Source organism: Mirounga leonina, unplaced genomic scaffold (assembly GCF_011800145.1).
Source record: "Mirounga leonina isolate KUSES-001 unplaced genomic scaffold, KU_Mleo_1.0 Mir_174, whole genome shotgun sequence".
NCBI classification, from domain to species: Eukaryota; Metazoa; Chordata; class Mammalia; order Carnivora; family Phocidae; genus Mirounga; species Mirounga leonina.
This window is the reverse complement of record NW_023270451.1, coordinates 69,115,661-69,137,538: the sequence shown is the minus strand read 5'-3', so window position 1 is coordinate 69,137,538 and position 21,878 is coordinate 69,115,661. Positions and strand designations below refer to the sequence as shown.

Here is a 21,878-nt window from a genome sequence, read left to right as displayed (position 1 = left end):
CTAGGGGACCAGAGCGGCCGCGGCAGCCGGGGGAGGGCGGGCCTTCTCCCCGAGTGACGGGACGGCGACCCAACCGGCGCCTGAGCACGGGGCCGGCCTTCCTGCAGCCTCTTCCGCTCGCCGGCTGCGGCGCCTGGGACGGTTGCGGTGGGTCTGGGCGCTGGGAAGTCGTCCAAGATGATTAAAAAATTCGACAAGAAGGACGAGGAGTCTGGTACGCGCTGGGCTTCTGACGCCCACCCTCAGCCGCGGGGGCCCCTTCCCCGCCCGCCGCCACCTGCTCTCGGGGGCCCGAAGGCGTGGGCGCCGGTGTGCCAGGGGGCCGGAGTTGGAGCCCGCCCCTCCCTCCGCCCGGCTCCGCTCTGCTGCAGCCTGGGGCCTGCCCCTAGCCCCTCCCCCGGGCGCCGGAGCCTCCCCCCGGGTCGCGCGCTCCGGCCCCGCGCCCGCGCGCCGCGTCGGGCAGCTCGGCGGCCCCGCCCCCCGCTCCCGCCCCCGCCCCCTCCCCCTGGCGCAGCCCCTCGGAGCAGCCTCCGCCGCGCTCGCCGGGGGTGGGCTGCCCGCAGAGGAGGCGGGCCCACGGCGCGTGGCGGAGGGAGTGGGTGCGCGCGTGTGAGAGCGGGGGGTGCTGGTAGTGGTAGGCCCAGAGTGGGTCTGTGCTCGACGGGACAGTATGTGCGTGCGTGTGTGTGTGTATGAACTTGGAAGTGCCTTGTACCTTCCAGTCTTCCCGGGGACCTTAACTCTGTCCGCTTCCCAGGGGGTTAAGACCGTCCCATGGTACATCGGTCATTTAATGCTCAGGCATCCAAAAGTGAGTTGCGTCCAGAGCAAATGGGGAAGGTGCCAAGCCACCTAAAAACAACAAACCCCCCCAAACTCCCAAACCAAAAACCCTCAGTGTTTGGTGCTGCTCTCCCATGGTGTGGTCGAGGTTTGGGTTAGTAGATCTCCATGGCCCCTTCCAGCTTGATAGGATTCTTTGCTAACTCTTTTCTGCTTCTCAGTAATTGTTGGAAACATGTAAGATCGTGCTTGCCTTTGGGGAAATCCAAAGGGCCCAGCCAGTCTCATTAATCTTAGCTGTGTGCACATGACATATACTTGTCACATTCGTGTGAAAAGCGGAGAGGGGAAGAAGACACTCATTTTGGGCAGGGATCCTGCAAAAGAGTACAAGATCTTCAATGACTAGCAATGACAGCTAGTACCAGAATCAAAATGATTTTATTCAATTTATATGTGTATGAGTAATGATTGTCACTGTGATATCCAAGTGGTCACTTCACTTAGGTGAGCTATCCCAAGCATTCAGTACCGTTCTGTAGACAATAAGTTTGTCTAGGACAGCTCTTAAAGGCATTTTTTGTTTATAATATAGGCAGTGGCTCCAATCCTTTCCGGCATCTGGAGAAGAGTGCTGTTTTACAGGAGGTATGACTTGGAAGTATGCTGTGTTCTTTTCTATTCCATTTTAGAATGGTGGGCAGAGAGCCCCTGGAATATGATGACCCAAAATAAGAATTGAGGAATGTAATATTGTGTTCGGAGAATCCAGACTTGAGGGAAAAAGAAGACGGGTTACTTATCCTAGGAGGGTCTAGAGCTTATAGAAATGTAAAAACATGCAGACTCTCCCACATGTTGATAATTTTATTTTATTTTATTTTTTTAAAGGTTTTATTTATTTATTCATGAGAGATAGAGAGAGAGGCAGAGGCAGAGGGAGAAGCAGGCTCCCCGCGGAGCAGGGAGCCCGATGCGGGACTCGATCCCAGGACCCTGGGATCACGACCTGAGCTGAAGGCAGGCGCTTAACCGACTGAGCCACCCAGGCGTCCCCATGTTGATAATTTTAAATAAAATTCCAAAGAGGTGTTTAGTACAAGGTTACTGAAGGAAGTTGTAGACATTAAACTAATTGTATTCAAATGCTGTAGATAAATATTGTGATTCTTAACACAGAAAGCCCATAAAGTTGAAGTACCTGATCTAAGGGAGGGAGTTAGTGTGGAATGGAAAATCAAGACCATATTTAATAATGTATCATATACTGTGATAAATTGAAAACTGTAAGCAATTCACATTATTTGGGTATTGTGATCAAACTATGTAATAGTCTATTTGATTAAAGTTGATTTTTTGTAATCTGTTATACAAATGATAGAAAATATGCTATGTATAACAATTTTTTGCCCCACAGGCTCGTATATTCAATGAAACACCCATCAATCCAAGAAGATGTTTGCATATTCTTACAAAGATTCTTTACTTACTGAACCAGGTAAAGTATTTTGATTTTCCTCAGATTTGTTTCCTGGAGTAGAACTATATAACATGCAGTGAAATATTTTCTGGAAAGTATAGTTATTTGTAAAAAATTCACTTAATTTAAAAATATACAGTGCTTGATTAAGGTAAAGATACGTAACACTTCTTGAGGACATGGATTATGACATATACTTCTATTTTATTCATGAGGTACTAGACCAGCCAAGCACATAGTAGGTCTCAACATTGATTCATATTTAACAATTATTAGTTAATGTTAAAACATGTTGTTTAGATTTGTTCAGAGGTCTTTATGTCCCTCCAAAAATATAGTACAAAATCTTACACAAATCCCAGATAGATATTTTACTTTTTTTTGAGGAGGAGGAGTATAATAGTGATGCTTTTCAAGCTTTGATTTTAATATTTAGATTACATATATATTATCCCTACTGTACCATGATTCTGAGCTTAACCATTTTGTGCCTTAATGTCCTTTTCTATAAGTGGGGATTGTGATAGTTTCTGTTTTCTAAAGTTGTAATGATTCAATGAGATAATGAACATAAAGCACTGAGAATAATCCTGGATATGCGCATTCAGGAATAGTTTTAATTCAGTCATTCAGCAAATATTTATAATATACCTGCTGATTCCTACGCACTGTTTTAGGCACTGGGGATACAGCAGACAAAACACAAGGATTTGTCCTGATAGAACATAAATTCTGTTTGCTGTTACTGTTGCTAATTTTATTTTTTCTTGTGTTTTTGTTTGTTTTGCTTCAGACTGAAAAAGTCTCATGAAATATCTAGGGCCTTAGAAAATGTGATTTTGTTTCTTAGATTCACACACACGTGCACACCCAAATACACATGTGTATATAGTTCAGGTGGCCTACATATGGTGTTACGAAGGCCATGGTTTCCAATTTGAATTCCATGAGAACATCTTTTTTTTTACTGTGTTTCATGACTGAAGACATGATGAAGCTTTGTTGTTGGCAAATGGAGACTGAGCAACAAGTGCGCGCTTTTACACAAAATATATTCTTGTACCAACATCATATCCTTCTGTGGTAGCATATTAGAAACATTTAAGGCAAAGTCAGTTTGATTTAATTTTTCATAGCACACATTGCATCCGGGTTGGCTAAATCCATTATATAAGCAGAGTTTCGAGTAGTTAAAGGTAGTGCAGAGTAGCATATACTTTTATATTGACCAGCATCTCTTTGATGGGCAACTCATGTTGAAACACTTCATTATCTTGATAAGGAAATTACCTGTATAATCTGATAAATAAACACAGTCAACTACATAAACAGGTTTGGGAACCTTAGTTTTATCTTTGGCCTAGTTCTTGGTATTGCTTTATGGAAAAATACTTTTAAATTTCTACCGCAGCTGACCTACTCATATATTCTGAATTTCAAGTCCAAAAGTAGGGACTCAGGGCTTACTGATATGACTGAAAAGTGCCCGGACTTCTGTATGTTCACTAAGTATTTATGAAAGAGAGGGAAATCTCTTGCTGATGGGCACATTGGGTACTCTGATATAAGTAATTGTGAATTCTTATACTTTGTCTTTCATCCTCAACTTTTTAAAGTTTTTCATCAAAATTTGTTTATTCTTATACCCATGACAAATAGATTGAAAACTAGTTATAGTCCATGTGAGATCTTAAGCCCTGAAAAGTGATTGAGCCTAACACATTATGAGGACTGCTTTTAATGAAATTGAATATTGACATGTTAATGTCTCAGGTGGTCTGTAATCCGGAATTTTTTGACTTGTGAGTGAAATAGGTTATCTAACATCTTGCTACTTAAAAAAAAATGTCATTCTCAGACAGCAGCATTTGCATAACCGGGAGCTAGTTAGACATGCAAAATTTCAGCCTTCACCCAGAGCTACTGAAGCAGATTCTGCATTTTGGCAAGATCCTCGGATGATTTATTAAGCATGTTAAAGTTCTGATCCAAAGCATCATCCAAAACCTGACTTATATAACTAATCTGCTTCCTGCCTTTTGGTTGGTCACTTCTTACCGTGTTTTCCGGGATTCCTAATATATAGTTCTTTATAATTTAATATTTATTGTGCTCCTATAATATGTCAGGCTTTGTGCTGGGCATTGGATTATAGAAATATAAAAGGTGTGAGCTCTGCTTGTAGGCAGTGTAGTAATAACATGCCATTCTGATTAGGAACTCAACTTGCTACTACTTTTTACTTGTAAACTGTGGTTCTCTAGGGAGATTAAAATAGTTACTGCTAAAAGGTTAGAGACTACTATTCCAGAACTTTTATAGCATAGTGTGTGATATTGAATTATTTTAAATAAGGAGTGGACAAAATGGCCATACAGGTTTATAAATTGAAAGCCAGAAAAATAGCACAGAGGCAGAATGTTTACAAAGAAATTTTTTCCCTGAATTTTAAAGGCTTTTTGCAGAAATAAAGAGAAAATCCTTAGTATACCTTTTTTAAGTTTAAGAAATTGTTTTCAATTTTCCTTAGGGCGAACACTTTGGAACTACAGAAGCCACAGAAGCCTTCTTTGCAATGACTCGATTGTTTCAATCTAATGATGTAAGTCTTTTTATTTTATTCTTTTAGGCTGGAAGAGCTCCTTTTATTCTTTTTCCCTGGGGAGCTTGGAGTGTTCCAAATTAGAAAAGGTCGCCTGAAATATTTAAAATTACTTAAACATTATTTATCTTCATAACATTTTTAAATGTTCATTAAAGGCCACATGAATGTGGAAGATTGACAGTATACAGCATAAAGCTCTCCCCCCACAGATCTCTCACGCGGTCGTAAAAGCCGCTCACATCCAGCGTGTGGCATGCCACTGTGAAAGCCGGCCGGTGTGGAAGTCAGTGGACATAGTTACCACATCTCTAAGTTTCCAGTCACGTTTCTGGTGGGCCTGGGGTTGCTGTTGATCAGCAGCAGGGCTGGCTGGTGAGAAGTGCCAGAGCAGTGTGGGGAAGAGGACATGGGGTAGGGAAAAAGAAGAGTAAGGACAAACCAAAGCTGCCAGCACCTCACTGTTTGTGTCTCACTGCCTTAAGCCACCCTGACTTTCAGAGCATAGTGTCTCTGCTGCTTTACTTCTGTTTTCTAAATGTGGTGCGTAGTTCTCTTTTGCCCAACACTAGCTCAGAACCTACACGGGAGGGAGTTCTGGGAGATAGACAGACTTCCCAGCTTTCTGTTGATGTAAATTGTCCAAATCTTGCAGTATTTTTGGTATATACTGCATATCTTCACCAGCCACATTTTGTGCACAACCCCCAGGAACTTGTAGGATTTGAGTGTGGTTATATGTGTGGATAATGATAAGATCCGGGAGTAGGTCCTCAGGAGCTCAGCAGTCTCTTGTAGGGCAACTCTCTCAGGTGAGGCCATTACACATTCTTCAGGCAAAGGGAGACTCATTTCCTCAGAGAATGAAGAGCTGCTTGTACTTGCAGAGGAGGCTTGGGGAATTTAGGGGTTCAAGGTACTCAGCTTCATCAGAATCTGCCCGTATGTCCCCATCCCAATTTTCAGGGTCCCACTCCTTGCCAATTCAAAGTCTTCCCTTTAAGATGCCCCACAGGGTATGTATTGAATTTTCATTGTCTTTCAGCCACATGGAGGGTTTGCTTTTCAGAATTCTCAGAGTTGTGTCCACATGACACAGGCTTTCTATTAAAGGTGTTACAGAAGACTCTAGTACCTTACCCAGACCTTGAGCTGTGAATTTCAAACTCGGGACTCATTTATTTTACCAAGTTCTCCAGTGTACTTAGAAGCAACTAACCCATTATATAACACATTTTTACAAAATATTCTATGGCAGCAACCACTGGGTTACCCAAACCTTGTCTTTTATAGGTCCTTACTGATGCTTCTCTGCAGGTGATGATTTAAGTATTTTGCCTCTGCATGCCATGGACAACTAGTCTCCCCTTTACCACTAGAAACAGGGTCATTAATGCCTTTTATCGAATCAGAGAAGCAATTTTAGATTTCTATTGTTAAGGTCCTGTTTCCCTTTAATCACTTCCTGTACCAGAAATTCAGGGCTCAATCAGGGAAGCAGAACCACTGTGATTATTAATAGGTTTATGTATTAGAGGAGTTAGACTAGAAAGCCAGGCATTTCAGGCAGCCGGAGTAAGGTCACGGAGAGGGATTATTACAAAAGTTATGGAAGGCTGTTGCCTCTTTGTGGCTCTGTGAATTTGCAGCCCCAGGTTGCTGTTGCTCAGCGGGATGGCAGTTGGAAAGAAGAGTGGGCCGTGGAGCAGGGAAGAGACAGAGGGAGGACAAACTTGAAGCCTCTAGCACAGAGGTTGTATTAAGGAAGGAAGGCATGAAATAGTTTTCTGGGGAATGGATTGGGGAATGTAGGTTGTAGGACAGTACAGACGGCCCCTTGGAATTAGTGGTCATGAGTTGAAAGTATTACCTGCTGGCTCAGCGAATGTTTTTCTCCAGCTACAGGCTTCCAGTTGCAGCATGGAACGGTTAGAGATTGGATTTAGTCAGGGTTAGGGTTTTGCCAGGTTAGTAAACAGAGGGAAGAGCAAGGAAATTGAGTGATTGAAACATTAGCTATGGAGTCTGGTTAGGAGGCAAGTAAGAACAGGAGCTGATTGGGACAGTAAAAAGTTGATCGGATCGACGGATTGATGGAGTGAAAGGGCTGTTGGAGTCAGGTGTGGTGGCTGGAGAGTGAAATGCTTGGAAATGAAATTATGAAAGGGATACTGTTATTGATGGGGGTGACAGTGGAAGTGGGTGATTGCAAAAGGAAGGAGGACAGGATCCTGGGAGAAGTCAATTCTACCAAGTGGTTAGAGTTTCAGAAATATTGTCTGTGTGGATATTAAAGTCACCAATAATTATTACTGGGATAATATTGGAGATAGTGATGGTGAACAAGGTACTAACTTTTTTTTTTTTAAATAAGGGAAGTAACTGGAAAGCTATATATGCACACAGGAGTGGTGGCAGGTGATGCAGTCTGAAGGCATAATTTAAAGCCAGAGATTTTTAGGGGAGAACAAGTGAAGTGAAAGAAGGCAGTGTAGAGATTTTGAACAGGCAGTGAGCTTCCCCACCTGTAGTTTTGGTGGATGAGGGTTTAAAGGAGAGAAAATAGCCACCTTTTGGGAGGGCTGCAGGGGGTGGGGGGGAATTCTCAGGGAGGAGTCAGCTTAGAGACAGGATGGGGACTTTTGGAGAAGAGTTAGGATATAAGGGATTTTGCTGATTAAAGTGCCAGAGAACATGGTAGAGGTTTTGGGATTTGAGAAGGATGGAAGACAGAGTCAGATTAGGTGCTGTTCTCAGCTGCATGGCAATAAGTGTCCAGGTGATGAATAATGACCAGGATATTTTAGGTTTTTTGTAGTGACTGAGGTAAGGAACCAGGTTGTACAGAATATGGAAATGAGGGTGTGATTTTTGGGGGGAGGAGAGGGAGGTAGGGATTTTGCTGCAGCATGGGGGGCTTCTTCCTTTTTCCAGCCATCCTTTATCAGAGGGTAATCACTATCTTGAGATTGATAACCTCCTATCAGTGTTTATATGTATTGCATATGTTTGTATCCATAATCTAGACTTAGTATTTTGTGTGTTTAAAAACATAAGTAGGGACGCTTGGGTGGTTGTCAGTTAAGCATCTGCCTTTGGCTCAGGTTGTGATCCCAGGGTCCTGGGATTGAGCCTGTGTTAGACTTCCGGCTTAGTGGGGAGTCTGCTTCTCCCTCTCCCTCTGTCCCCACACCTCACTTGTGCTCTCTTTCTCTCTCTTTCAAATAAATAAATAAAATCTTTAAAAAATATATAAATGATCAGAGGTGGCTGGATGGCTCAATCAGTTAAGCAGCCAGCTCTTGATTTCAACTCAGGTCATTGTCTCAGGGTCCTGGGATCGAGCCCTGCGTCAGGCTCCATGCTGAACGCAGAGTCAGCTTGAGGATTCTCTCTCCCTCTCCCCCTGCTACCCCCGCCGCTCTCTCTCCCTCTCTATCTCTCTCTCTCTCTGATAAATGAATAAATCTTAGAAAAATATATAAGTGATCATATTATTGCAGGGGTTTTTTTTGAGATTTTTAATTTATTTATTTGACAGAGAAACAGTGAGAGAGGGAACACAAGCAGGGGGAGTGGGAGAGGGAGAAACAGGCTCCCTGCTGAGCAAGGAGCCTGATGCGAGGCTCGATCCCAGGACCCTGAGATCATAACCCGAGCCGAAGGCAGACGCTTAATGACTGAACCACCAAGGCACACCTATTTTTGCAGTTTTCAAAATTCATGTTTCAAGATCAACCCTCTTGCTGCACATACTTCCAACTTTATTCAGTTTCACTGCTGCATGTGATCCCAGTGTGTTAACATAAAGTATTTCTACTCATTTATCCGTTCTTCCATTGGTAGATATGTGTGGCTTCCACTTCCTTGCTATTACAAGTGATATTATACGTAATGTTTATGTACATGTCTTGTGCACAGAGTGAATTTTTCTGGGATAGATACCTACAGCTGGAATTTCTAGATAATATTTGATCTTATCAAATTGATCTTTGAATTGATCTTGCCCTAATTTACACAGACATTGCTTTAAAGCCTTACTTGTTCTGATAATAAGAAATTATGTTTGCCATTCAGAAAAATGTGAACTGGCATTTCTTTGTGGTTTTAATTTGCATTTTCATGATCATTGCTGAAATTGAAACTCTTCCTATGTTTAGTGGTCATTTTACTTTCCTCCTCTGTGAATTGTCTGTTCATATTCTTTGCTTATTTATATTCCTCTTACTGACTTATAGGAACATTTTTTTTGTTTTAGTATTTAAAAAAACAGCTTTATTGAGTATAACTTACATATTAATAAAGTTCACCAATTTTAAGTGTACAGTTCAGTGAGTTTTGCCGAGTGTGTGGAGTCACGGAACCATCCCCACAGTCATGGTCCAGAAACCTTTCATGACCTCAGAATGTGCCCCTGTATCCCTTAGTTGTCTGACTCCTCGCTCAGCCTCTAGCACGTAGAAGTCAGTGATCTACTTTCTGACAACACAGTTTTGCATTTTCTAGAATTTCACTTAATATTTAATCATATAGTATGTATCCTTTTATGACTTTTATGTCTTGTTTCTTTCTCTGAGCTTAGGGCTTTTGACACTGATCCAAGTCTTTGTGTGTATCAGCAGTTTTTCACTTTTATTGCTGAGTAGTATTCCATTGTATGGAGGTGGTCTAGTTTACTTATCCATTCACAAGTTAATGGTTATTTGAGTTATTTCCAGCTTATGGATATTATGAACAAAGCTGCTAAATATATTCAATAGAAGTCTTTGTGTGCACCTACTTTCATTTTCTTTGCTTAATATCTGGAAGCGGCATTGTTGGATTTGTGTTTCCTTCATGATGAATGTATTAAGCAAATATATGCTTATCTGCCATTTGTGTATCTTCTTTGGTGAAGTGTCAGTTCAGATCTTTTACTTTGTTTAAAAAAGTCATGTCATTTGTCCTCTTATTGAGTTGTAATTTGTCTTTATATTTTCTGGATACAAGGCCTTTATCAGATAGGTGTTTTGTACATATTTCCTCCCAGTGTGTTGCTTGCATTTTCATTCACTTACATTGTTGTCTTCTCCATTTACCAAAAAAAAAAAAAAAAAAAAAGTATAATTTTCTTAGAGTAAAATCCACCCTTTTTAGGGTATAATTTTGTGACTTTTGACAAATACATACAGTAGTTATTATCACCATTGCAATCAAGATTTAGAATGTTTCCATCACTCCAAAAAGTTCCCTCCTGCCTCTACATACGATCTATTCTAACCGTCCTCAGCCCCAGGCCACCACTGGTCTCTTCTTTCTGCATAGTTTTGCCTGTCTGGGAGGTCGTAAAAATGGTATCAGACCACATGAAGCCTTTTGAGTCACTTAGCATAATGCATTTGACATTTGTCCATGTTATTGTTTGCATCAGGAGTTTGCTTCTTTTTATTTCATTGTAGTATTCTATTATATGGATGGAACTCAGTTTATCTGTTTGCCCAAAGAATGAAATCTTGCATTTGCAACAATGTGAATGGAACTGGAGGGTATTATGCTAAGAGATAATTGTCAATCAGAGAAAGACAATTATATGATCTCACTGATATGTGGAATTTGAGAAACAAGGCAGAGGATCATAGGGGAAGAGAGGAAAAAATGAAACAAGACGAAACCAGAGAGGGAGACAAACCATAAGAGATTCTTAATCTCAGGAAACTGAGCGTTGCTGGAGTGGAGGGGGGTGGGAAGGATGGGGTGGCTGGGTGATGGACACTGGGGAGGGTATGTGCTATGGTGAGAGCTGTGAATTGTGTAAGACTGATGAATCACAGACCTGTACCCCTAAAACAAATAATACATTATATGTTAATAAAAATTTTTTTAAATAACTATAAAGAGATACTACTATATACCTATTAGAATGGCTAAAATTAAAAAGAAACAAATTTAAAAATGCAAAAAAAGACAATACCAAGTGCTAGCCAGAATGCAGTCACTAGAACTTTCAAACAGTGATGGTGGAAATGGAAGAGAGGTTGGCAGCTTCTTACAAAGTTAAACATATGATCCAGCAATCCCACTCCTAGGAACTGACCCAAGAGAAATAAAAACTTATGTTTAAAAATTTGTACATGAATGTTTATAGCAGCTTTATTCATAACCACCAAAACCTAGTAACAAACTAAATATCCTTCAAAGGATATCTTCTTTATCCATTCATCATCTGTCGATGGACATCTAGGCTCTTTCCATAGTTTGCCTATTGTGGACGTTGCTGCTATAAACAATGGGGTGCACGTGCCCCTTCGAATCACTACATTTGTATCTTTGGGGTAAATACTCAGTAGTGCAATTGCTGGGTTGTAGGGTAGCTCTATTTTCAACTTCTTTTTTCCAGAGTGGCTGCACCAGCTTGCATTCCCACCAACAGTGTAGGAGGGTTCCCCTTTCTCCACATCCTCGCCAACATCTGTCATTTCCTGACTTATTAATTTTAGCCATTCTGACTGGTGTAAGGTGGTATCTCATTGAGGTTTTGATTTGTATTTCCCTGATGCCGAGTGATGTGGAGCACTTTTTCATGTGTCTGTTGGCCATTTGGATGTCTTCTTTGCAGAAATGCCTGTTCACGTCTTCTGCCCATTTCTTGATTGGATTCTTTGTTCTTTGGGTGTTGAGTTTGATAAGTTCTTTATAGATTTTGGATACTAGCCCTTTATCTGCTATGTCATTTGCAAATATCTTCTCCCATTCTGTCAGTTGTCTTTTGGTTTTGTTGACTATTTCCTTTGCTGTGCAAAAGCTTTTTATCTTAGGGTGCCTGGGTGGCTCAGTCATTAAGCGTCTGCCTTTGGCTCAGTCAAGCCCCGCATCTGGCTCCCTGCTCAGCGGGAAGCCTGCTTCTCCCTCTCCCACTCCCCCTGCTTGTGTTCCCTCTCTCGTTGTTTCTCTCTCTGTCAAATAAATAAAATATTAAAAAAAAAGAAGATTTTTATCTTCATGAAGTCCCAGTAGTTCATTTTTGCCCTTGCTTCCCTTGACTTTGGCGATGTGTCTAGGAAGAAGTTGCTGTGACTGAGGTCGAAGAGGTTGCTTCTTGTGTTCTCCTCAAGAATTTTGATGGATTCCTGTCTCACATTTAGGTTTTTCATCCATTTTGAATCTGTTTTTGAGTGTGGTATAAGGAAATGGTCCAGTTTCATTCTTCTGCACGTGGTTGTCCAATTGTCCCAACAGCATTTGTTGAAGAGACTGTCTTTTTTCAGTTGGACACTCTTTCCTGCTTTGTCAACCATAGAGTTGAGGGTCCATTTCTGGGCTCTCTATTCTGTTCCATTGATCTATGTGTCTGTTTTTGTGTCAGTACCATACCATCTTGATGATTACAGCTTTGTAATAGAGCTTGAATTCCAGAATTGTGATGCCACCAACTTTGCTTTTCTTTTTCAACCTTCCTCTGGCTATTCAGGGTCTTTTCTGTTCCATACAAATTTTAGGACTATTTGTTCCATTTCTGTGAAAAAAGTTGATGGTATTTTAATAGGGATTGCATTAAATGTGTAGATTGCTCTAGGTAGCATAGACATTTTCACAATATTTGTTCTTCCAATCCATGAGCATGAAACATTTTTCCATTTCTTTGTGTCTTCCTCAGTTTCTTTCATGAGTGTTCTATAGTTTTCTGAGTACTGATTCTTTGCCTCTTTGGTTAGATTTATTCCTAGGTTTTGGGTGCAGTTGTAAATGGGATTGACTCCTTAATTTCTCTTTCTCTGTCTTGTTGGTGTATAGAAATGCAACTGATTTGTGTGCATTGATTTTATATCCTGCCACTTTACTGAATTCCTGTATGAGTTCTAGTAGTTTTGGGGTGGAGTCTTTTGGGTTTTCCACATAAAGTATTGTATCATCTGCAAAGAGCGAGAGTTTGACTTCTTCTTTGCCGATTCGGATGCCTTTTATTTATTTTTGTTGTCCGATTGTTAAGGCTAGGACTTCTAGTACTATGTTGAATAGGAGTGGTGATAGTGGACATCTCTGCCATGTTCCTGACCTTAGGGGAAAGTTTTTCCCTATTGAGAATGATATTCGCTGTGGGTTTTTCATAGATGGCTTTTACGATATTGAGGTATGCACCCTCTATCCCTACGCTGTGAAGCGTTTTCATCAGGAAAGGATGCTGTACTTTGTCAAATGCTTTTTTCTGCATCTATTGAGAGGGTCATATGGTTCTTGTTCTTTCTTTTATTAATGTATTGTATCACATTGATTGATTTGTGGATGTTGAACCAACCTTGCAGCCCAGGAATAAATCCCACTTGGTCGTGGTGAATAATCCTTTCAATGTACTGTTGGATCCTGTTGGCTAGTATTTTGGTGAGAATTTTTGCATCCATGTTCATCAGGGATATTGGTCTGTAATTCTCCTTTTTGATGAGGTCTTTGTCTGGTTTTGGGATCAAGGTGATGCTGGCCTCATAAAGTGAGTTTGGATGTTTTCCTTCCAGTTCTATTTTTTGGAACAGTTTCAGAAGAATAGGTATTAATTCTTCTTTAAATGTTTGGAAGAATTCCCCTGGGAAGCCATCTGGCCCTGGGCTCTTGTTTGTTGGGAGATTTTTGATGAGTGCTTCAGTTTCCTTGCTGGTTATGGGTCTGATCAGGTTTTCAATTTCTCCCTGTTTCAATTTTGGTAGTTTACATGTCTCTAGGAATGCATCCATTTCTTCCACATTGCCTAATTTGTTGGCATATTGGCATTATGCCAACATATTGGCATAATATGTTCTTATAATTGTATTTCTTTGGTGTTGGTTGTGATCTCTCCTCTTCCATTCATGATTTTATTTATTTGGGTCCTTTCTCGTTTCTTTTTCATAAGTCTGGCCAGGGGTTTATCAATCTTACTAATTCTTTCAAAGAACCAGCTCCTAGTTCTGTTGATCTGTTCTACTGTTCTTTTGGTTTCTATTTCATTGATTTCTGCTCTGATCTTTATTATTTCTCTTCTCCTGCTGGGTTTAGGCTTTATTTGCTGTTCTTTCTCCAGCTCCTTTAGGTGTAGAGTTAGGTTGTGTATTTGAGACCTTTCTTGTTTCTTGAGAAAGGCTTGTATTGCTATATACTTTCCTCTTAGGACTGCCTTTGCTGTATCCCACAGATTTTGAACAGTTGTGTTTTCATTTTCATTTGTTTCCATGAATTTTTAAAAAAATTCTTCTTTAAATTCCCAGTTGACCCATTCATTCTTTAGTAGGATGCTCTTTAGCCTCCATGTATTTGAGTTCTTTCCGACTTTCCTCTTGTGATTGAGTTCGAGTTTCAAAGCACTGTGGTCTGAAAATATGCAGGGAATGATCCAAATCTTTTGGTACCAGTTGAGACCTGATTTGTAACCCAGAATGTGATCTATTCTGGAGAATGTTCCATGTGCACTAGAGAAGAATGTGTATTCTGTTGCTTTGGGATGGAATGTTCTGAATATACCTGTGAAGCCCATCTGGTCCAGTTTGTTATTTAAATCCCTTATTTCCTTGTTGATCTTTTGCTTAGATGATCTGTCCATTTCAATGAGGGGGGTGTTAAAGTCCCCTACTGTTATTGTATTATTGTTGATGTGTTTCTTTGATTTTGTTATTAATTGGCTTATATAATTGGCTGCTCCCATGTTAGGGGCATAAATATTTACAATTGTTAGATCTTCTTGTTGGATAGACTCTTTAAGTATGATATAGTGCCCTTCCTCATCTCTTATTATAGTCTTTGGTTTAAAATCTAATTTGTCTGGTATAAGGATTGCCACCCCAGCTTTCTTTTGATGTCCATTAGCATGGTAAATGGTTCTCTACCCCCTCACTTTAAATCCATAGGTTTCTTTGGAGGAGTCTCTTGCAGACAGCATATAGATGGCTCTTGTTTTTTTTGTCCAATCTGGTACCTTGTGTGTTTTGATTGGGGCATTGAGCCCATTTACATTCAGGGTAGCTATTGAAAGATATGAATTTAGTGCCATTGTATTGCCTGTAAGGTGATTGTTACTATAAATTGTCTCTGTTCCTTTCTGGTCTATGTTACTTTTAGGCTCTTTCTTTGCTTAGAGGACCCCTTTCAGTATTTCTTGTAGGACTTGTTTGGTGATCACAAATTCTTTTAGTTTTTGTTTGTCCTGGAGGCTTTTTATCTCTCCTTCTATTTTCAATGACAGCCTATCTGGATATAGTATTCTTGCCTGCATATTCTTCTCGTTTAGTGCCCTGAATATATCATGCCAGTCTGCCAGGTCTCTGTGGCTAGGTCTGCTGCTAATCTAATGTTTCTACCATTGTCGGTTACAGACCTCCTGTCCCGAGCTGTTTTCAAGATTTTCTCTTTGTCTCTGAGATTTGTAAGTTTTACTATTAGATGTCAGGGTGTTGACCTATTTTTATTGATTTTGAGGAGGGTTCTCTGTGCCTTCTGGATTTTGATGCCTCTTTCCTTCCCCAGATTAGGGAAGTTCTCTGCTATGTTTTGCTCCAGTATACCTTCTGCCCCTCTCTCTCTTTCTTCTTCTGGAATCCCAGTTATTCTAATATTGTTTCACCTTATGGTATCACTTATCTCTTGAATTCTCCCCTTGTGATCTAGTAGTTGTTTATCTTTTTCTCCACTTCTTTATTCTCCATCATTTGGTCTTCTGTATCACTTATTTTTTCGTCTGCCTCATTTATTCTAGCAGTTAGAGCCTCCATTTTTGATTGCACCTGATTAATAGCCTTTTTGATTTGGACTCGGTTAGATTTTATTTCTCTAGAAAGGGATTCTCTAGTATCGTCTATGCTTTTTTCAAGCCCAGCTAGTATCTTTATAATCGTCATTCTGAACTCTAGTTCTGACATCTTACTAATGTCCATGTTGATTAGGGTCCGTGGCACTCAGTACTGTCTCTTGTTCTTTTTTTTGAGGTGAATTTCTCCATTTTGTCATTTTGTCCAGAGAAGAACAGATGAATGAGAGAACAAAATGCTAAAAGGGTAACAGCGACCCTAGAAAAATATACACTAAACAAGTCAGAAGAGACCCAAAACCAGGGGGAAAGAGAAAGGAAAAAAAAAAAAATATGATCAGGCTGGTAAGTAGAACAGAGCCACACACTAGATTTTGGGTGTATTTTGGTCTGTTAGAAGAAACTGTGTCCCAAAATTTTAAAGAAAGAAAGGCTTATATATATACAAAAAATAAGGTTAAATACAATGAAGGGATAGAATATGACTGTAAAGATGAAAATTAAAAAAGATTTTTAAAAAAGGAATTGATAAGATATTGGTTGAAAAAGGAAAGAAGAAAAAAAAAAAAGAAATAGAAAAAGAAAAAAATAAGGAAAATTTAAAAAATTTACTTTGAAAGACTAAAGAATCATGGTAAAAAAGCCGTGGATTCTATGTGCAGTATTCCCCTAGCTCTGGAGTTCTGCCGTTCTCATTGATTGGTAAACTCGGTCTTGGCTGGCTGTTCTCGCTGATCTTCTGGGGGAGGGGCCTGTCGCAGTGGTTCTCAGATGTCTTTGCCGGAGGCGGAATTGCCCCGCCCTTGGCCGGTCTGGGCTAAGTAATCTGCCTGGGTTTGCTCTCGGGAGCTTTTGTTCCCTGCAAGCTTTCTGCACAGCTTTGGAGGATGAGAGTGAAAATGGCGGCCTCCCAATCTCTGCCCCGGAGGAGCCGAGAACTCGGGGCCCCTCTCCTCGGTGCGCCCCCAGAGAAAAGCAGTCAGTCACTCCTGTCTCCCCGGTCTCCGGCCACACTCTGTGCTCACCTGGCCTGTGACTGAGCATTTCTATCTCTGGCACACGACCCCGTGTGGAGTCTCCAAACCCAGCAGATCCCTGCAGTGTGCTCCCATGCCGCTCCTCCCGGGGGAGGAAGGGGAGTCTCCCCGGATCTGCCGCTTGTTGGGTCCCTGCTGGAGGAGCAGTGGCCCGACTGTGCTGCAGATCATGGTTTATGGCAACCCCGAGCTGAGAGCCTGCGCCTCGGCTCCGTCTCTGCAGCCGGCTTCCCCACTCTGATACCTGGGAGCTCTGCCGCACTCGGGCACCCCCGGTCTTTCTGTGACCCCCCGAGTCCTGAGACCAGACTGTCCCAGTGAGGGTTCCACCCCCTGCTTAGCCACTGGAGCGATGTCCCTCAGCGGAGCCAACTTCTACAAGTTCCCATTTTTGCTCCACCGCTCTATCACTTGCCGGTATTGGCTGACAGAGGCCTCCTCCCCTGCCGTCTGTCTTCCTGAATATCGCCTCAGATTCACTTCTCCCCACATCCTACCTTCCAGAAAGTGGTCGCTTTTCTGTTCCTAGAATTGCTGCTATTCTTTTCTTCGATCTGTTGAGTTTCCTGGGACCAGATGAAATTTAGGTCTCCTACTCCTCTGCCATCTTGCTCACTCCTCTCTTTGTAGTTTCAATTTGCATTTCCCTAATGACTAATAATCTGAAACATCTTTTTGTGTGTTTTTGTTGCTTTATATATATATATGCCATGCTGAAGGATCTATTCATATCTTTTGCCCCTTTTTAATAATTTGGTTGTATATTTTCTTATTTTTGATTTTTGAGAATTCTTTGTGTATTCTGGATACAAGTCCTTTATCAGATATGTTTCTTAAATATTTTATTCCAGTCTGTAGCTTGTTTTTTTCATTTTTTAGTCTTTAAAGGAACAGAAGTTTTAAATTTTGATGAAGTCCAGTTTATCAATTTTTTTTCTGTTGTGGATTATGCTTCTGATCTGTATTATAGAAATCTTTGCCTAACCCAGCATCACAAAGATTTTCTCCTATGCCTTTTTTCTAGGCATTTTGATCCATTTTGAATTAATTTTTGTATTTGGTGTAAGGTAAGGGTTGTATTCCTTTTCTTCGTTTCACCACCTCTTCCTTTTCCTTATACTTTATTTTCTTGACAAATGGTATGGGAATAGTTGCATATTAATATGGAAGGAGGAGGAAGAGATGATGATTGAGTTACATTGGCACATTGGAATATTCTGTTGTTTCATTGATCTGTATCTTTATTCTTATTCCAGTACCACACCGTCTCAATGACTATACCTTTATAGTAAGTTTTAAATCAGGTAGTGCATGTGTTCCTTTGTTTTCCTTTTTCAAAAGGTTTGGGTCTTCTAGGTTCTTTGCCTTTCTGTATGAATTTTTAGAATCAGCTTCCATTTCTATTTTTTAAAGTCTGCTGGAACTTTGATGGGGATTACATTGAATCTGAAGATCAATTTGAGGAGAATTGACATTTAAACATTGTGTTTTTTGCTCCACAAACATGGTATTTATCTCCCCTTTTTCAGGTCTCTTTAATTTCTGTCAGCAGTATTATAGCTTTCAGCATACAAGTCTTATACATATTTTGTGAATTTATCCCTAAAGTAGTTAAGATTTTAAAAATACTATTGTATTTGTATTGTTTGTAAGTAGTTTTAGAAATTAAATTGGTTTTTGCATAACAAATGATTTTGTTAAATTCATTTATTCTAGGAGTATTTTGGAAGATTCCTTAGAATTTACTTTTTCCTTTTCAATCCGTAGGCCTTTGATTTATTTATCTTACCTTACTGGCTTCTTGCACTATTGTACAATATAAATAGAAGTGATGGTAGGGATCATCCTTGTTTTGTTCTTGATCTTAGGGTGAAGGTATTTAATCTTTCACCAGTAAGTATGGTGTTAGCACTTAAGTTTTTCACAGATGGCCTTCATCAGGTTGAGGAAGTTCCATTCTATTCCTAGTTTGCTGAGACAGTGTGTGTGTGTGTGTGTGTGTGTGTGTGTGAGAATAAGTATTGAATTTTGTCAAATGATTTTTTTATATCCATTGGATTATCATGGCTTTTCTTTTTCAGTATGTTAATATGGTGAGATGCATTTATTCATTATTCTGGAAAATAGAAAGTCTTTCATTTTTGTTTGTTAAAGTTTGTTAAGGATTTTTGGGTCTGTGGTCATGAAATCTGTACTTTTTTCTTACAATATTTTTGTCTGGATTTTGTATTTGGATAATGCTGGCCTTGTAAGATGAATTGGGAAGTGTTTCTTCCTTTCTTCCTCTTCTGCTTTCTGGAAGTGTTTTTGTAGAATCATTATTAATTTTTCCTGAAGCGTTCGATGGCGTTCAATATTGAAGCCATCTTTTTTTTTTTCTTTTAGAGGGAGGGGAGGGACGAAGGAAGAGGGAGAAAGAGAATCTTTTTTTTTTTTTTTTTTTAATTTATTTGCCAGAGAGCGAGCAAGAGAGGGAACACAAGCAGGGGGAGTGGGAGAGGGAGAAGCAGGCTTCCTGCTGAGCAGGGAGCCAGATGCGGGGCTTGATCCCAGGACCCTGGGTTCATGACCTGAGCCAAAGGCAGATGCTTAACAACTGAGCCACCCAGGCACCCCGAGAAAGAATCTTAAGCAGGCTCCATGCCCAGTACCTGCGGAGCCAACTAGGGGCTCGATATCACAACCCTGAAATCATGACCTGAGCCAAAATCCAGAGTCAGACTCTTAACCTACTGAGCCACTCACATGCCCCAAAACCGTCTTCTTTAAGGGAAGGTTTTTGAAAATTAACTCCATTAAAAAGAAATAGATATGGTACTATTCAGATTATTTATCTTCTTCAATGAGATCTGGTAGTTCGTGTCTTTCAAGGCATTTATCCATTTCATGGAAGTCGTTGAACTCTGTTTCCCTAAAACTGTTCATGATATTCTCTTATTTTTTTAGTGTTTGTAGGATCTGTAGTAATGTCTTTTCTTTCATTCTGATACTGGTAAATTGTTTTCTTCTATTCCTGGGAACTTTATCTAGAGCTTTATAAACTTTATTGATCTCTTCACACAACCAGCTTTTTGTTTCATTGACTTTTCTCTATTGTGTTTTTCTTTCAAACTAATTGTGCCAAAAACCAGAATGCTGAAAAGTCATGCCATAAGAAGGGGGATAAAAAGAAAGATCAATCAAGAAGGACAAACATAAATCATATAATAAGATGGTAAATATAGACCCAGACATATTACTATCTATATTAAATGTAAATGAAGAACACAAAGAACATTTATAAAAATCAACTATATACTGAGCCATAATTCAAGATGCAACAAATTTTTAAAGGAATGAAATTGTACAGATTGTGTTCTCTAATTAAAAAGGATTGGTGTTGGAAATGAATAATAAAAGAGTCTCTAGGTAATTCACAAAATGTTTTGATATTAAAAACATATTTCTCTTTGTTTCTAGCCATGATGCAGTTAAGGGGTTAGGTTTATCCTGCTACTGCAAATACCTAGAAAATCAAACAAAATATATTAAGTAGTTTTCAGACATTAGATTAACAGGCATCCCAGGATTATGATCCGAAGAAAAAGAAAAAAAGTGAGCCCTAGGATTGCATTAGCTCATTGCCTAGAGGCAGGTTACAGGTATCAGGTCAAGGAGGGCACACTGAAAAGGAGCCTAGTTATCTCTCTGAGTTGAGAAAACAGATGGAGTACGAGGAAGCCAACCAAGAAAGCTCAAATTTGTAGGGCAGAGTACTAGAGAGGACATAAGTCAGGAGAGAGGGAGAGAAGCAAGAAAGGAAGGAAGTAGTTCCAGCAATTTGCTGCGGGGCTCCCCTTGAATCTTTGGGTAAGAATTGATCTGTGCATATATAGAAGGAAAATACTCAAGGCTAAAGAATCACCAGAACACAGGACTGAGAATAGTTCCTATTTCCATCCAGTGAGAGCAGAAAAACCTTGTCATCTGGCATAGTTCTCAGGCATCATCACCTTAGTAATGGGAATATATTAGACATGTGCTAAAGCTTAAAAAGGCTCAAAAGCAAACCTCAAAAGTAAAAATTTGATTCCAGGTAATTTAATCTCATGAAGAGTAAAGTACAATACCATGTAAAAGAATACAACAAAATCTAGCACCAAACAATATAAACTTCACAATATACAGCATCCATTAAAAAATTATGAGGTAAGCAAAGAAGCAGGAAAATATTATCCATAACCAGGAGAAAAATGGATCAATAGACCCAAACCAGAAATGATAAGATGATGGAAGGAGCAGATAATGACATAAAACAGCTATTATATATAGAGCCTTTATGCCTAAGAATATATAGAAAGACATAATAAGAATGAGGAGCAAAATAGAAGGCATCCAGAGAGACCCAAATGTGCCTTCTAGAAGTTAAGGAAAAATATTTATATGAGCTAGCATATACTAAATGAAAAATATACCTCATGGGGTTAATAGCAGAGTAGAGACTGTAGGGAAAAAAAATCAGTAACCTTGAGGACAGATAGAAATTATCCAAAATGAAGCCAAGAGAGAAAAAGGACTGAATAAAAATGAACAGAGCACTAATGGGATAATAGTTTGGGAGTTCTTCTAGTGGTTACCCTAGAAATTACAACATGATTATTTGACTTTCAGAATTTAGTATTCATCTTTATCTTGTACCTGTTCGTGGAAGATTTGAGAACCTTAGGACACTCTTATTATGTATATGAATATATAAACATATATATATGTATATATATATATATATATATACACACGCACATTTACTCACGTATGTCACAACGCATCATTTCTTGTGTGTTTTTTGGTTGTTCATTGTGATTTATCCACATCCTCACCACTTTTTAAAGAAAGTATTTTTTTAGAGAAGTTTTACATTCACGGCAAATTAAAAGGAAGATACAGAGATTTTCTGGATATTCCCTGATGCCCCAACTTATCAACATCCCTTACCGGTGTTGTAAATTGGTTACAGTACATAAACCTACAGTGACACGCCATAATCACACAGAGTCCATAGTTTATGTTAATATTCACTCTTGGTGTTATACATTACGTGGATTTGGACAAATGTATAATGACATGCATCCATCATTAAATATTATACAGAGTATTTTCACTGACCTAAAAAATCTTCTGTGCTCCAGCTATTCATTCCCCATCCTAACCCCCAAAACCTGGCAACCACGGATGCTTTTACTGTCTCCATAGCTT

At 39.8% G+C, this 21,878-nt stretch overlaps 1 protein-coding gene across 2 annotated transcripts in view; it reads left to right on the top strand.

Moving 5' to 3' along the window:
* Window positions 1–93: 93 nt before the first annotated feature.
* The window catches only part of COPG2 (COPI coat complex subunit gamma 2), a 94,831-nt gene continuing 73,046 nt past the window's right edge, over window positions 94–21,878 (top strand). For both annotated transcript variants that reach the window (XM_035021118.1, XM_035021119.1), the window contains exons 1-4: window positions 94–214; window positions 1,379–1,431; window positions 2,201–2,281; window positions 4,794–4,865. In XM_035021118.1, coding sequence (XP_034877009.1) covers window positions 178–214; window positions 1,379–1,431; window positions 2,201–2,281; window positions 4,794–4,865 — 243 coding nt within the window. In that variant the 5' untranslated portion in view covers window positions 94–177. The remainder of the gene's footprint in view (window positions 215–1,378; window positions 1,432–2,200; window positions 2,282–4,793; window positions 4,866–21,878) is intronic.